Here is a 15,883-nt window from a genome sequence, read left to right on the forward strand (position 1 = left end):
CATTTTAGACGAACAAAAACAGGTAGGCTAAGCCAAAGACTGAGGCTACAATATCCATAAATAAATGTTCACAAATACCCATGAAAGTAAAACTGAAAATTACAAAGGTTTAATTGGCATCTTTATTTCAAACGACCCGACCGACCGCGACCCGAATATCATTAAAAATATTTTTGGATGAATCGTAACCGCGGGTGGCCGCAGGCACCCGCTCATTTTGGATCAACCCGCACATCACTGATATATATATATATATATATATATATATATATATATATATATATATATATATATGTAAGAAAAAAAAGTAAAACAATTTAATTCGATTTTTTTTTTTTTTTTTAATGTACGTAGAAATATTTTATAACATTATGGGCCCTATTTTAACAATCTAAGTGCATGGTCTGAACTGCATGGCACAGGTGCACTTAGGGAATGTTCAAAACCCCATTTTTGCTAGTTTAATGACAGAAATAATAGTCGGCATGCCAGGCACATGGTCTAAAAGGGTTGTACCTAGTCTCTTAATGAGTCATGGGTGTGTTTTGGGCGTAATGTGCAATAAAGCAATCAGAGTCTCATCTCCCATTCCCTTTAAAAAGCCAGGTGCGCTTGCACCATGGCTGATTGCTATTTACATGGAGGAATATAGACACCCTCCACCTGATGAGTCAGTTTAAATACATGTGTGTATTGCCACGATTGGTCAAATAATTAGCCAATTTCATTCATCATTACTGCAAATAGGTAATCCTGATACATGCAATGACTATCCACTGTGATATGTAGGCATTTTTTACTTTATGTACAAAATAATAATCTTTTACTTTGTAATCCCTTTATTTTTTATATATGGCATGTTTGTGTGTTGCTGCACGTCTCTGTGTGTGCAACAAGCAGAGTGTACGCGTGTTGGGTACAACCTAAAAAAAACTTGCACCATTGACTTTAGACCAGGTTTTTGTAGGTCAATGGTGCAGTCATTTTCAGTTGCCTCAAAATAGCAACACGCCAACAATGCGCCATGTCATGTCATGATTTCAGACAGATGGACGCGAGTGCATTTGCTATTTAAACAACGTAGGTGCAAGACGTGAAAATGATAACTGTATCCGGCTAAAAGCACTTGCATCGTGTCTGGCGTCGCATTGAGACGGGTGTATGATAGGGCCCTTAATCTTCACTGTCACTTTCAATCAATTTAATAAGTTCTTTCATTATATTGTCAAAAAAATCTTACTGATCCCTAAACTTAAACTTAAAAAATGAAAACAATAATAGATTAAATAATAAAAAAATAATAATAATAATAGATCCATTTTAAAAAATGTATCCAAGTCTCACACTTCATTAATTTAAATAGCATACTTTACTAAACACCTCTCAACCCTTTCACTTTCAAGATAAACTGCTTGACATCACTGACAGAGCTGAAATCCAGAGAGAACACACACACACAAAACAGTTTTTCCAAAACATTCCACTGTTCATTTCAAGACTTGAAACATAGCGCTAAAAGGTACATGGACTACTTTTATGGTGCTTGTATTCTTTGTTTTTATCCTTTTTGAAGCTTTTGGTCACTATAAACTGTTCCTATATGGAAAAGAGCTGCATGAATATCTGTTAAAAACTCTCCTTTTGTGTTCTACAAAGCATATGGTTTTGTAATGATAAGAGGGTGACAGAATCATATATAATCTAGAATAATTTACATTTTGCATAAAATTGCATTAGCTCCCAGAGACTTTTTTCTCTTGTGCGATACTGTACTTGTGCACCTTTGACCATAAAGACTTCACGTCATATAATTGGCGCTCACTCACCTCACAGGACTGAATGCAGTGGATCTGTGCTGGATTCGGATGCCACTTCAACATGCCAGTGCAGACAATACTCTTTCAAGGGAAGAGAAATTGAGGAGAAAGATAGGGATGGGGAAGGACAGGGTTAACTTGTAATGCATTGTAATGAATGATGATATCATTAAACAAAAAATGTGATTTATTACTATTGATGGAGTTCTTGTACCATTTTTTTTTTTTTTTTAAAGAGGAAAAAGATTCATTTCTATTTTATTTTGACTTTTCCAGAAATCTAATAATATTTAACTCAATTTTAAAAGACAAAATCAGCCATGGTGCCTAAAAATAATTAATATCTAATAACTATGACATATAAAAAGTTACTCTTTCCCTCCTGTCCTTTCAATTTGAACAAATATTTCACTGATTTGACATTTTCTCAGAATTGGAAAGCTGACCTGTTTCTACAGCAGAATTTCTGGAAAGAAACTTGCTTATCTCTTATTCATCTCCCTCCTACTGTGACCTTTCCTCCATCATTCTTACCCAATCTGCAATACTTTGGACAACATTCCTGGAAAGCAGGCTGTTCTTAGGGGTGCTGATGTATCTTTATAAACAATGGGAGTCCGACACCTTCGGAGGCGTCATGCTTGACGTGTGGCTCTTATAAAAACATCACACTGTAATCATTTCTCACACAAGCTGATATGACAGCAAGAGACAGAATCAACACTTTCGCTGAGAGATTTCAACGGTAAGGTGAGTTGAACCTGGATTTGGATCGAGAAACAAGGTAACCCAATCCAACGTATCACTCTGACGTGCCAACAATACGATTCCAATTTTGCGTCCAAAGTATTCAGTCTTGTAGGTCCTCTGCCTCTTAGAGCCAAATAATCCCCCACCCCCATCCCAGACAAATATCAGAAAAGTGAGCAGTTTTACATTTGATACATGCCAAACACACTTCATGTCATGATGTGTGGAACAAGGAAAAAACACATTTTCAATCTGGTGTCAGGATCTCAGAGACTTAGGTTAGGTAAAGAATCCTTCAAACAGTGGTACAAGAGGATGCGGTGCTGGTCCTTCAAGAGCAGAGATGGAATAACGGCGTTATAAATAAACGGCGTTACTAACGCCGTTACTTTTTTCAGTAACGAGTAATCAAACAAATTACTTTTTCTCCCGTTACAATGCCGTTACCGTTACTGACAAAAAATGCCGCCTTACTATATTCAAAGACTATAGACCTCTTTAGAGCAGACGTCACAATTACGTCACTTGCAGCTGCGCACGCATAGTGGTTGCAGAAAAATAGCGGTAGCAATTGGAGGAAAATGTGCAAAATCCACAGAATAAGAGAAAAACGTTTTGTTGTGCCTCTGGATGTTGGAATCGGAATGCAAAAAAATATAGTCTTCATTTTTAAAGAAAACCATCGTTGAAAACGTCCTTTGAAGCTAAATGGAGACGTTTCACAGACTGCACTGATGACACCTGCAAGGATTAGTCTACTATTAAAGCAGGAATTTGATGTAAACAGTAAGTCTACATATTATTACAATATTCACATATGCAGTTCAGAGGACATACATACATAGCAGTTACAGCATGAAATAATATTTAAACCTATAACATTTTACATAGATAACTTTTAAACATAGTCTATAAAATTTTTATTTCACAATTCTGACTTTTTTTTTGCATTTGCATGTTTATGACTCCCAGTTCGGCCATTATAACTCGCAATTGTGAGTTTATTTCACAATTCTGAGGGGAAAAAAGTCAGAATTGCGGGATAAATTGCAATTCAGAAAACGAGTATAACGAGTTACAGGATAACGAGCATATCTCACAATTCTGTTTTTCTTTGTAAGAAATGTGAGATATAAACTCAGGTTTGCGAGAAATAAAAGTCAGAATTGTGAGATATAAACTCGAAATTAACTTTTTTTTATTCTTTTATTTCGTGGCTTCCATAGACTACTACTGCTCAACTGTCATTTTCTGCAACCAGGTAGGCTCCGCCCATAAAAAACGTCATCGCTGTTTGCAAACACCAAATTGGTCTATAGAATAACACGAGACGCGTCACTCGTATTCGGTTGTTAAATCTGACGTCACGCGGCAGCGATTCAGGGTCCTAACGCTCTATCTCATACCACAAGAAAACAACAAATGGTGCTAATATACATACACGATGTGGTGTAATACTACAAAAAATATATATAATTATAACCTTTATCTCCATACAAAAATTCCAGATGGCCAGACAATGATTCATCTTTTATAAATCATTAAATATTAATATCTGTGACGCTGTGAGCACGGAGATTGTTGTGTAGACTGTAAGTATTTAAAATGTTTAACTTTTTAAAATGATTGATGTTTAATATGAATAAATAGCGCTCATAAACGGCCGTCGATGGCATTCTCAAATGAAACGAGTCGAGGCTTGGACCCGGAAACGACGTTCCTTACGTCACGACTTAACAAGCGGATAGAGGGTATGCACGTGACGTCACCGTCGACCGTTACGACTGCGGTCACGCTCACTGAGTGGCAAAAGACTGAAGGGGCTCGCACACCGGACGCGAAGCTCAGCGCCTCGCCACCCAGATAGCAAGCACCTTTGGGCCGATTCCGGCAGAAAAGCGGCACTGTTGACGTCGATGAAAAGATTATGGGCCATAACTCTGCCGACTGTACACAACGCATCTGGCTGACAGACAGCGTTTTCTTTATGGGCCGGTCTCGGCTGAAATAGTTGTACTCGCGGCAGGTCCAACTCTGAAATTGAGTCGATGTTGGCGCGTTTAAACCTGAATAGGCCCAAAAGTGCTTGATATTTGGGGGCCCGCCTATTACGAAACGAACTCGGGCCGATAGATCTATACCGAGATAGATCTATCGCACTTTTGGGCCTATTCAGGTTTAAATGCGCCAACATCGACTCAATTTCAGTCTGTGAAAAGATAATGGGCCAGAGCCGTGTCGACTGTACAGCTGACAGACGGCTTTTTCTGAACGGGCCAATCAGACTGAAAGCTCGTTATGTGTTTTCGGCCCGAGTTCGTTTGTCACGGGCGGGCCGCTGCTGGAATTAAGGACTTCAGCTGCCTGAAAAAGAGTTTTGGCGGTTAAATCCTGAGGAGAATCCTGCAGTCAACATTTCATGATCGAGAGAAAGGATCAGCTGCAAAACGGTAAGCAATTTAATTTATTTAATGTTCAGTTTAGCGTTTTTAAATGGATTAATTAATGGTTTGCAATGGTAAAATAACGTCAGTATCCATTCGGTCCCAGAGAGTGATAGTTTTGAATAACATTATGTTTAGAACAACTGCTGAGCTCTGGAGCACTGTTGGCTAATGCAATGATATTGAGTTATATTTTGTCCACTAAAATCAGTCAGTCAATTCATCTTTTCCAACGAGTGATTATTGAATTGAGTCTGAGTATGCAGTGGCGCCATTTAATAGGCCTAACGTATAGCACAACGTTTTGGGTGGAAGAACTTGCTTTTTCCCCACAAAAACTTTCTATTAATAATTGTTAACATAAGAGCAATAATAATTCTGTTATAAAATTGCAGCTTCACCCTCAGAGTTCCTTTTTTATATATATAGGCGGCATTATGCTATTTTGTGTAGGCTAAATAACTGTACATGTGCTGTTTTAAACAGTCTGTGTCAATAAACATAAATGCCATGTCAGATGTCACTTATGTTCAACCTTTGCAGTGTAATGATGGCTTTCCTTGATGTTGAAAAAAAAAATTTATAAAAAAAATGCCTCTCAATAATGCCTTTTACTGGAAAAGTTTATTTTTGACCCTGATAACATTTTATATATATATATATATATATATATATATATATATATATATATATATATATATATATATATTAAAATCATAGTACTTAATATATTTTAATGCAAAGGGAATTTCTATGATTTTGTGCAGTCATAAGCTAAAGTTTAACCTGAATGCACTGTTTGGAGTCTGACACCAAATCTTTTTTTACATATATTTTAAACTCATGCATAAACTCTGGATGCAATTTATCAAATATATAGGTGCTAAAGAAAAGTAATGCTTAAGACTTAATAATGACCTTACAATATGTATTCCTTTATTTCAAAGCTGCAGTTCAGAGAAACCCTGCTGAAATGGAGGATGAGGGGACCATGAAGAGGTGGCTGCAACTGGCAGCAAATTGAAAGTGCGGATGCATGGTAAGTCTTCTTAGTGTTGTTCAGGAGCCTCATGTATAAAACTTTCCATAGATTTCATACTAAAAGTGTGCATACGCATAAAAGCTAGATTTTCACAAATTTTCAAATTTATAAAACCATGCTTACGCCAGAACCTGCGCAAAATTATCTTTATAAAACCCAGTCAGCTGAAGATTGTGCGTACATGAATCTTTTCCCCTGTCTCCTCCATGAAATCACCATATATGGAGCTTACAACGCCTAGTTTTATTATGCCTTACGTCATCTGCATATCATTTCCATGCATATTCCCATCCATGTGACACTGTGTTTAACTGTACAAGACATTAGGAAAATATGATGATAAATGCTGTCACATTACATTGCTAACAATCATTCACTCTCCTTGGCTTGTTTTAGAAAAAAATAAATCTTATAAAATAAGATGGTTCAGAATGAAATTCAGAATGGTTTCAGTGAAGAGTTATTTTAAACCATTTTCTAGTAGCCAAATAGTATTTTTATTTTTTTTAAATGTATGCATTTTTGCCTATAAAGTAAACATAGCCTATATTTTAGGATGTTTATATATTTTTAATTGAAACAGATATGCAGCCTTATTTTTGCATCGTAAATTATTGTACGACTCAGCGCGTCACTGACAAACATTTTAAAAATAAAACGTGCGTATCTTACCGTTTCCTTCTAAATCTAGCCTTCAAATACAATGGCGTTTTTCATAATGTTGGTAAGACCATGAAATGTGTTATCATTAGGCTACTGTCCGTCTGTGCAGGACACCAGTAGCACACCTGCGTTCGGCAGAGGTTGTACAGTACTGTGTACAGTAGCTACTCGTCGGATGATCACTGCGCGACTCCTTCAGTGTCATTATGCCATTATGTTGCTAAGCTATCTCTGCTTAGACGAAGTGCGCATCATTGATCATTATTCGTGCAAAAATATTTTTGAATTATGCTATTTAGAGCTTGACTTTTAATTTAAAGCGTAATTATCATGCACCAAGCAATCGTCGCTGTAGTTAAAACATTAAAACACAGCATGCCATAGGAAAAGTGTTCTAAAGCAGCGCATCCACTACAAATATTTGTACTTTTTTGTGAGTATGCAATGTTTATACATCAGGCCCCAGGTGACAGGCACAATTTGTCTGTTTAAATCTATATTAAAGACCCATCTCTTGTTGAATGTTAGGATTGTCATGTTGCATAAATAAGGTAAACTATAACCAGAAACACTACCTACAACATCCGATATACTTGTTTCATCATACGAAGAATGACATTTATGCTAAAATTAGTCTGTCTGTCTCATTCCATTTCCAGAACAGATGGTTGAGATGACCACAACAGCCCTGAATGTCAGCAGAGAACATGACAACTAAACGAGCTCTGGAGACAGATCCGCTGTGAAGACCTCGTCGACACAACAGTCTACAGCACAGATCTTCAGCAAAGATCACGAGAACCAGACGAGACCTCTGCAAGGCCACTTCAACTTCTCTTCCCTCTACATGCCGTTGTGCTGTGTTCAATCCTCAAGCTGAATGATATCAGTCCACTATCTAACTTCTGATGCAGCTGAATCATAATCACACTGTATTTGTTTGGCCAGAGGAAAACTGGCCCTCAACTGAGTCTGGTTTCTCTCAGGATTTTTTCTTCATTCTGTCATCTGATTGAGTTTGGGTTCTTGTCACTATCACCTCTGGCTTGCTTAGTTGGACACCTACTGTTCAGTAATATTGATCTGACTGCATTGACACTATTGGATGAGAACTCAACAGAGCTGGATTATGACATTACTGTTTTCTGCAGAACTGATTTATAGCTGAATTGAACTCATTGAACTGAACTGAAACAACACTGAAATGACTTCAGCTGAACAATCACACTGTCTTTTGCTCCATTACAGAATTAAATTCTGTTTGCATAATTGAATTATTATTTTCTAGTTTATCACTGTAAAGCTTCTTTGAAACAAACTGTAATGTAGGTTATAAAGCACTTTGTGAGGGTGACTTAACTTGAAATTTGGAAATTATTGTTAAAAGAATTTTTATGTGTAAGAAAGGATGTTGTTTCTCCATTTAATATACAGTAAATAATTCACTTAGTATTTAGTAGTTTAAAATGTATGTTGTTAATAAATGTTTATAGTGTATTCATTGTTAATACTTATAGTGTATTTGTTAATTTTATAATAAAATGTCTTCATCTTTTTAAATGGTTGATTGTGTTTCACTTGAATTACATTTAGCAGTTTCTGGACCACATCTGGCCCGAGGACCAAGCCGAATCTCAGCCAGATCTGTTTTACAGTGCCTGGGCCAAACCTGGGACACATAAAACAATTTAAGTCAATTTTCAGTGTGCTGACCAGATCTGGGCCACATCCATAAATAAGAGTCTTTTTACAGGGTGTGGGCCGCATCTGGGCCAAAGGAAGTTGTTTTTGTCCGTTTTCAGTGTGAGGACCGGTTTTGGGCCGGGGACCCAGCCAGAACTGGGCCGGAATTGAAGCAAGGATGTGGCCCAGTAGTGGGCCAGACAAATTTTGCTATCTGGGCACGTCTTTAAAATTCGAACGCATTGTTTTCTATGAGTGTACGCACACCGGCGGCGACATTCGGCGCCTGTCCGTGGCACCCAGCTACGACTCAGGAAAAAAAATATAAAACAATGCGTTCGAATTTGAAAGACGCGTCGCGGCGCTGAGCTTCGCGTCCGGTGTGCGAGCCCCTTGAGCGGCCCCTTGGTTTTCAGCGTGAATGTCGCGAAAAACACACAAAACACATCCAAAATGGGAAAGAGCTTTGTGATTGACTGTACAAATAGCTTTGACACAAAACCTGAGGTATATATTTAAAAACTGCAGAAAGCAACAGGGAAAAAAGCAAATGGATCACTGCAATTCACAGAAACAGTGGACTCCAGGCAGAGAAACATGGATTTGCAGTCATCATTTTGTGTCAAATTGTTAGATTTTGAGGTAAAATTGTCAATTGTATTGTTATATATTATGTTGAAAACTCATCAATTAAATATTTCCCATCTTATATTCTGCATAATGGGTGTTTTTCAATAAACAACACGGACAAAAACTATACTATAAAAACTATATATGTTTTAGGGCTGGACAATATGACGATATAACTTTGATATAAGTGATTACGCGGATTTAAACCTACCGATATTGTAGTTATATTAAATATTCACAGGCAGATTTGCTCCGTTACTATTTGTGAGAAGTAACTAGTAACTATAACTAATTACTTTTTTTAAAGTAACGTGCCCATCACTGTTCAAGAGTCACTCTCAATCTGTCTGTCTATAAAGCCTATAAAAAAAACAGTCTTCATATATTTTACAACACTTCAGCTTGTGATTCTTATTAAGTGGGGGTCATTTTTTAGGATTCTTTACCTAACCTAAGTCTCTGAGATCCTGACACCTTGCACTTCTGGAGACTCCAGGTAGGAAAATGGTGGCACTGAAGACTAAAGGGTTCCTGATGGTTTCACATTTAAACCTGCCTAATAATTCTGCACACCTGAATATAAGGCGTTTTTCATTTCCAGCCTTCATGAACAATTATATATCACTTATAAATGATTAAATACAAAATTAATAGTAGTTATCAAGATTGATGTGGTTTGTAATTGGTAAAATGTGCTTGGAAAAGAAATATGATCAGAAAATCAACTTGCCTAATAATTCTGCACATGGTGTAGAAATTAAAATAAATTGGCTTAAATTAAATTAACATTAAATCAGATTGTTAGTTGATATCCAACACAAAGAGTGCATATAAAGTGTGCTTTAAGTCTTGAACCTGGAGTTTGGTTAAAGAACAAGAACAGCCAATGATATCAAATAACAATGTGGCAAACCGACCCGACCACCTCACCTGAACTTTGCTGGGAAGCATCCAATGCTCTACTGTATCAGCGCTGGAACCATTGGCTAAGACCACAGGGTCACTCAAGGCCACAATGCATGTTGGGTAACAGACTGCACCTGTCATGACACAAAGCGAGCTTTGCTTTAACCATGATTTGCATCTGTTGAATTTATTCATGTGAGCACATGAATAGCCAAGCTCCAGACTAGTCATCCATAGTTGAACAGCTTGGCAGGTTGGCACTCAAAAGTATCCTACTGCATGCAACTGACTGTGGTCTAGTGGCCCAGGTATGTCTAGACCACGTATTAGAAAGGATACATGCAGTGGCCTAAATATATAACCGAATAAAACCGATATATTTCAAAATACAATGCAGAAGAAAAATAGTAAGATGCTTATTGTATTATACATATGTTCAGACAAATAACTGAGATAGCCAAGAAAAAGATTTCTTAGAAATCTCCTGACTTGTCATTTCCATATTTTAAAAGGGTAACTTTGATCTGATAACCAAACTGGCAAGTGAGCAAATTTTCTTGCCAGTTTAAATCCTCACCCACGTCAAAGCCCTCCTCACAGATGTATTCCACCAGGTTAATGTCAAGAGGAGTCTGGCATGATCCTTCTATCTTCTTGCACATAGTGAAGTTCTCAGTCCATCTGCCATCTTTGGTGCATCGAATGCTGGACTGAGGGGACAAACATATATGAGTGTTTAATTACAGTAGCATTTGGGAATACACAGATAGAGTTGGCCTACAAAGTTCTACAATACCTTTTCTATTGGATCGGGACACTGAAGGGTGCAGATACTATCAAAGTCCAAATTGTTGGTGCAGGTGTACATGCCCTCAAACATCTGGGGAATAGGAGGGCATGTGACAGGTGAACAGCTGCCCTCTTGCCACGTCCCACCCTCCAAACACTCCAACCTCAGAAACTTCCTGAGAAAAACAAGTCATTATCATGAAGGAGGGGGTAATTCATAATGCCAGTACAAAAGCATTACTTAGGCTGTGTTTCTAAGGCCTACACTACTAGATTTATTGAGGTTTTAGAAAGATTTATCTTTTTATTCCTGTGATGCCAAAGCTGAATTTCCAGCAGCTATTATTCCAGCCTTCATTGTTGCATGATCTTTCACAAATCGGTCTAATATGCTGATTTGATGTTCAAGAAATATTTCTTTGTTTACATGTACACTATTAATGTTTACATGTACACTATTAATGTGATTATTTCTCATAATCGGAATAAGATGTTTACATGACATGAGCAGAACTCTTCACTCCAGTTTACATGCAATTTTCATTACTCTGATTATTCGCTAATAAATGGTTATACCACACACAGATAGGCATACAGTGTGTATGTTACCAGCCATTGTTTTAATCTACTCACATCGAATTCAAAACACATTTTTATGTGGACGTACTGGATATTATTTGCCGCTGTGATGAACATCGCAATGTTGTGCCGAATTTCGACCCCCTGCCAGATTATTACCCCCTAGTATTAGTACGTTTAGGAGTAGATGTGGGGGAGGAGTTAGGATTAGGGGTGGGGTTAAGATTAGACAATCAGGTAGCGACTTCAACGAGGTGGGTAACAATTTGGCAGGGGGTCGAAATTCGGCACAACACAGGGTTTACCTACTCGTGCGCTGCCGACGCGTTCTTCACGCTCTCTGGATGAAGATATGGAGCAGAGATTTTGCAGCGAGTTGGAAAAAAGAAAACTTCAGAATAGTGTCACGAAGTTAACACAGCATCTGTGTACGTCCGAGCAGATGCGCACAATGGTCAGAGTGGTAATAATGTGATTAAGGTGTTTACATGCCTGTTTATTGCGATTAAAATCTCCGTACACCACCTAGTTTAATGAGATGGTTACTATGATTATGAGCTTAATTGCATTCGTTTGATCAAAGTATTGCGTTTACTGGAGGTAGTTTAATCACAATATTGCCAACATACAATTATAATCGCATTATGAGTGTGCAAGTAAACATGTATTTTTATGGAATATTTACCTTTTTTTTTCAAGATTCTTTGATTGATTAGAAATTTCATAAAGCATTTATTTGTTTTTTTGTAACAATGATTAAGACTTTAATGTCACTCTTGAGCAATTTAATGCATCCTTGCTAAATAATTTAAAAAAAATCTTTCTTATCTTAAAGTGCCCCTATTATGGATTTTTGAAAATTACCTTTCATGTAGTGTGTAACATAGCTCTAAGTGAATGAAAACATCCTGCAAAGTTTTAAATCTGAAAGTGCACCGTATATAAAGTTATTGTCTCTCAAAAGTAAGAGTCGACTCTGAGTCAATTAAACGAGTCCTTTGTAAAATGAATCTCAAGCCGTTTCATTGTGACGGCACAACAAAACATTAGCATATTGCCCGCCCACTTATTGCGTGCGCAGACGCCAGGGAAAATTCATTTTTTCAACAATACCACAGCAGTACAATTTTACCGACGACTATAGCGTTATTTTACTGTCAAATGTCAAGAGAACATTATTGTGACGCGAGAGCATATCAATGTAATGCGCGAGCGCAAATCTGTCCGTTCGCGCGCGGATTTCCTTTGCTCTCGCGCAAACCTGGACGCGCGCTTTCAAATATACAGTGCTCTCTTATGAACTGCCTCTCCTCTCGCTCAAATATTGCGTGTGCACGCTCAAACTGTTTCCTGCGTGCTCAAACGTGTCCTGCGTGCTCAAACTGCACCTGTGCGCTCACGAATCTCTCCGTGCTCTTGCAGAAATTAATATGCTTTTGGATTAAACGCTGTCAAAAGTTATCAACCAATCAAAAGAGAAGACTGATCCATGAAAATGATACGTGGAATCTTATTGGCTGAGAGTGAACTGCGCCTGGAATTCTTTCGACAAAAATATATATTTCATTTCTTTACAATTTAATAATATTTATCAAATGTAACTGCATCACATTACAGGTCAAACCCCGATTTATCTAAACAAACAAACAAAAAATGTTTCTTAAAGTTATTGTGGTCATACGTTTTGTGCTGAAATTTATATAAAAAATAGGTAACATTTTACAATAAGGTTTTTAATGTATTATCTAACATGAACTAAAAATGTGCAATACATTACTGTAATTACTAATCTTTGTTAATGTTAAAAATACAGCTGTTTGTTGGTTGTTTACTTCACAGTGCATTTACTAATGTTAACAAATACAACTTTTGATTTTAATAATGTATTAGTAAATGTTGAAATTAACATTAACAAATATTAATAAATGCTGTAGAAGTGCAGTTCATTATTAGTTAATTAGTTCATTATTAGTTTAACTGCATTAATATTTAATGAAGTTTAAATAATGTTAATGAAACCTTATTGTAAAGTATTACCAACAAATATCTTCTGATTTAAGACCGAACAAGATCAGGGTCAAATCATCATTCCCTTAATACTTAAAATGTGGAGATCACACATACCACCATAGTCAATGAGGTCTGGTATAAAACATGACATACAAAAATACTTAAGCTCTTATGTATGCACAATTAATCAAAAGAACGCAATCTTATTCTTAAATGACAACGATTCAGTTATGTCTATTAAACCTCTGAAATTACGATAATACCGGAATATTTAAACCTGCTTTTGAATTGCCGCTGAAAGCAGTGGTCATGTAAGCTATATGTTTTAAACAGCTTCACAAAGTATTTTCAACAACACACTATTGCTACTTCTGTGTTGCAAACATTAAATAATAATGCAGGTATTGCAATAACAATTTATAGTCTGAATATACACTGATTTCAGCAATAAATGACCTTTGAAACTAATGTTATTACACTGTTCTGCCAGTAGGTGGTGACCAGTGACTGTTAAAATGTATTTGATGTATCAGAATCATTCATTCAAGAAATTCGTTTAAAAACACTGGACGAAACATGTCTTCATTAATTTCAAACGATATTGTAATTAATTCATTTAAATTAATACATATTTTTCAATAGGCTTTATAACATTTTACACATTTCTAAATAGACTGATTTATAACATTAAATTAGTTGTTTAATCTTTTGTTTTTAATTAATGTTTAATTTAATGTTTTGGTCCATGATATTGGCTAATATGATGGTTTTGGATAAATCATTCAGTGGGGTTTCTCCTGTAATGTGATGGAGTTAGACAAACAAGCTTATTAGTATAGAAAACATCCAAGCGCCCCATTGACCTGCATTTTGATTAATATGATTAAATATTATTAAAATGTAAAGAAATGAAATATCCATTTTTGTAGAAAGAATTCCAGGCACAGTTCACTCTCAGCCAATAAGATTCCACGTATCATTTTCATGGATCAGTCTTCTCTTTTGATTGGTTGATAACTTTTGACAGCGTTTAATCCAAAAGCATATTAATTTCTGCAAGAGCACGGAGAGATTCGTGAGCGTACAGGTGCAGTTTGAGCGCGCAGGACACGTTTGAGCACATAGGAAACAGTTTGAGCGTGCACATGCAATATTTGAGCGAGAGGAGAGGCAGTTCATAAGAGAGCACTGTATATTTGAGAGAGCGCGTCCAGGTTTGCGCGGAAATCCGCGCGCGAGCGGACAGATTTGCGCTCGCGCATTACATTGATATGCTCTCGCGTCACAATAATGTGCTCTCGACATTTGACAGTAAAATAACGCCATAGACGACTGCTTCTCAAACCTCAAGGAGTTTAACGCAGGATTCACAAAACTCTTGGTCTTAAAATATGGATCAATGCCCAGTTTATTTGGACCAGCTTGCACCTCTGAATCTCAACCTTTAAGTATGATTAATAATAGATGTTTATATTTTCTAGCGATCGTTCAAAATTTTGTATGTTAGCCTATGTTGTGTAACGTACACCCTAGTCTGTCTCCTGCTAACCAGCTAACTCACATTTCTGTAGTTCTGCTATTCAGATGTGGGTCCAAAAATAAAAATGTGTCTAAAAATGTGTCGATTAATGCAACTTGTCTGTCTTATTACTTGGAGTAATGATCAAGGATGGAGCACGACTTAATGCATTATCAGCTATTCACGTTTGTGCTCGGCTAACATGGGAGTTTACAACTTGTTATCTTTTCCTCTGCGTTTTTATTATAACAGTAGAGTGGAGCTCTATCTGTATTGTAATAGGATGTGAAGATGCTAGTCTGCGCTAACTAGTTGAAGAATTCTCTCTGTAAGCGGTAAACACCCATTGTAATGTCAAACAATGATATAGCCATTTTTAACTTAATTAATAGTTATGGCGAAAAAGTCTGTACACATCTGGCCTAAATGTTTATCTTATGTTAGAGGTTTTCAGCTTCTCTTGGCATTCTGATACAGTTCCCACAGGTGCACCCACATAAAGTATAACAGTGACTCTGCTATCACGTCTTATAAATAAGGTTAGACATGCCATATAGAAACGTCGTACTCCAGTTGTGATTGAGAATCAGTTTCTGGTTGATCAACTACTGTCTGAACATTTCATAGTCAGACTCAGGCTCGAATTGATATGGTAAAATCAATGCTATCTTTTCTGTCCATACATTGTTTACAATGTCTTTTGAATTGATAGCTGTCATTCAGTTATGGCAATGGGCGCGCGGTGTGTGCAGCAGACCAATCACAAAGGAGTGGGCCATCTGACCAATCAGAGTAGTGTAGGCTCACGGAAAAGAGGGGTTTAGAGAGACTGATTCATTGAACTGCTTCTAACGAATCGTTTACAAAACATTGAAACCTCAGGTGAAATTAAATGTATATTATGAGAAAACGAAAGTGTTTTTTTGACATTGCATGCATGTAAACCTCCCGAAACAATATTAGGAACCTTAAAAAGGCATAATAGGGGCACTTTAACTATCTGTGACGCTAGCATGTCGCTAAGCAAACAATTTAGTAGGTAACGCACAAA

The 15,883-nt window shown here is 36.9% G+C and overlaps 1 protein-coding gene and 1 long non-coding RNA gene across 2 annotated transcripts in view; one reads left to right on the forward strand and one right to left on the reverse strand.

Moving 5' to 3' along the window:
* Positions 1-15,883, reverse strand: part of pappa2 (pappalysin 2) — an 82,648-nt gene that overhangs the window by 15,573 nt on the left and 51,192 nt on the right. The window contains exons 18-21 of the mRNA XM_048163956.1: positions 10,732-10,900; positions 10,513-10,645; positions 9,960-10,069; positions 1,827-1,898 (exon numbers count right to left, since the gene is read on the reverse strand). Of these exons, the coding sequence (XP_048019913.1) occupies positions 1,827-1,898; positions 9,960-10,069; positions 10,513-10,645; positions 10,732-10,900 (484 nt within the window). The remainder of the gene's footprint in view (positions 1-1,826; positions 1,899-9,959; positions 10,070-10,512; positions 10,646-10,731; positions 10,901-15,883) is intronic.
* Positions 4,430-8,604, forward strand: LOC125251059. Its single transcript, XR_007180915.1, has 3 exons — positions 4,430-5,017; positions 5,959-6,050; positions 7,376-8,604. It is a non-coding gene; the product is annotated as an uncharacterized LOC125251059 (long non-coding RNA).

This window comes from Megalobrama amblycephala, linkage group LG17, assembly GCF_018812025.1.
Source record: "Megalobrama amblycephala isolate DHTTF-2021 linkage group LG17, ASM1881202v1, whole genome shotgun sequence".
NCBI lineage: Eukaryota > Metazoa > Chordata > Actinopteri > Cypriniformes > Xenocyprididae > Megalobrama > Megalobrama amblycephala.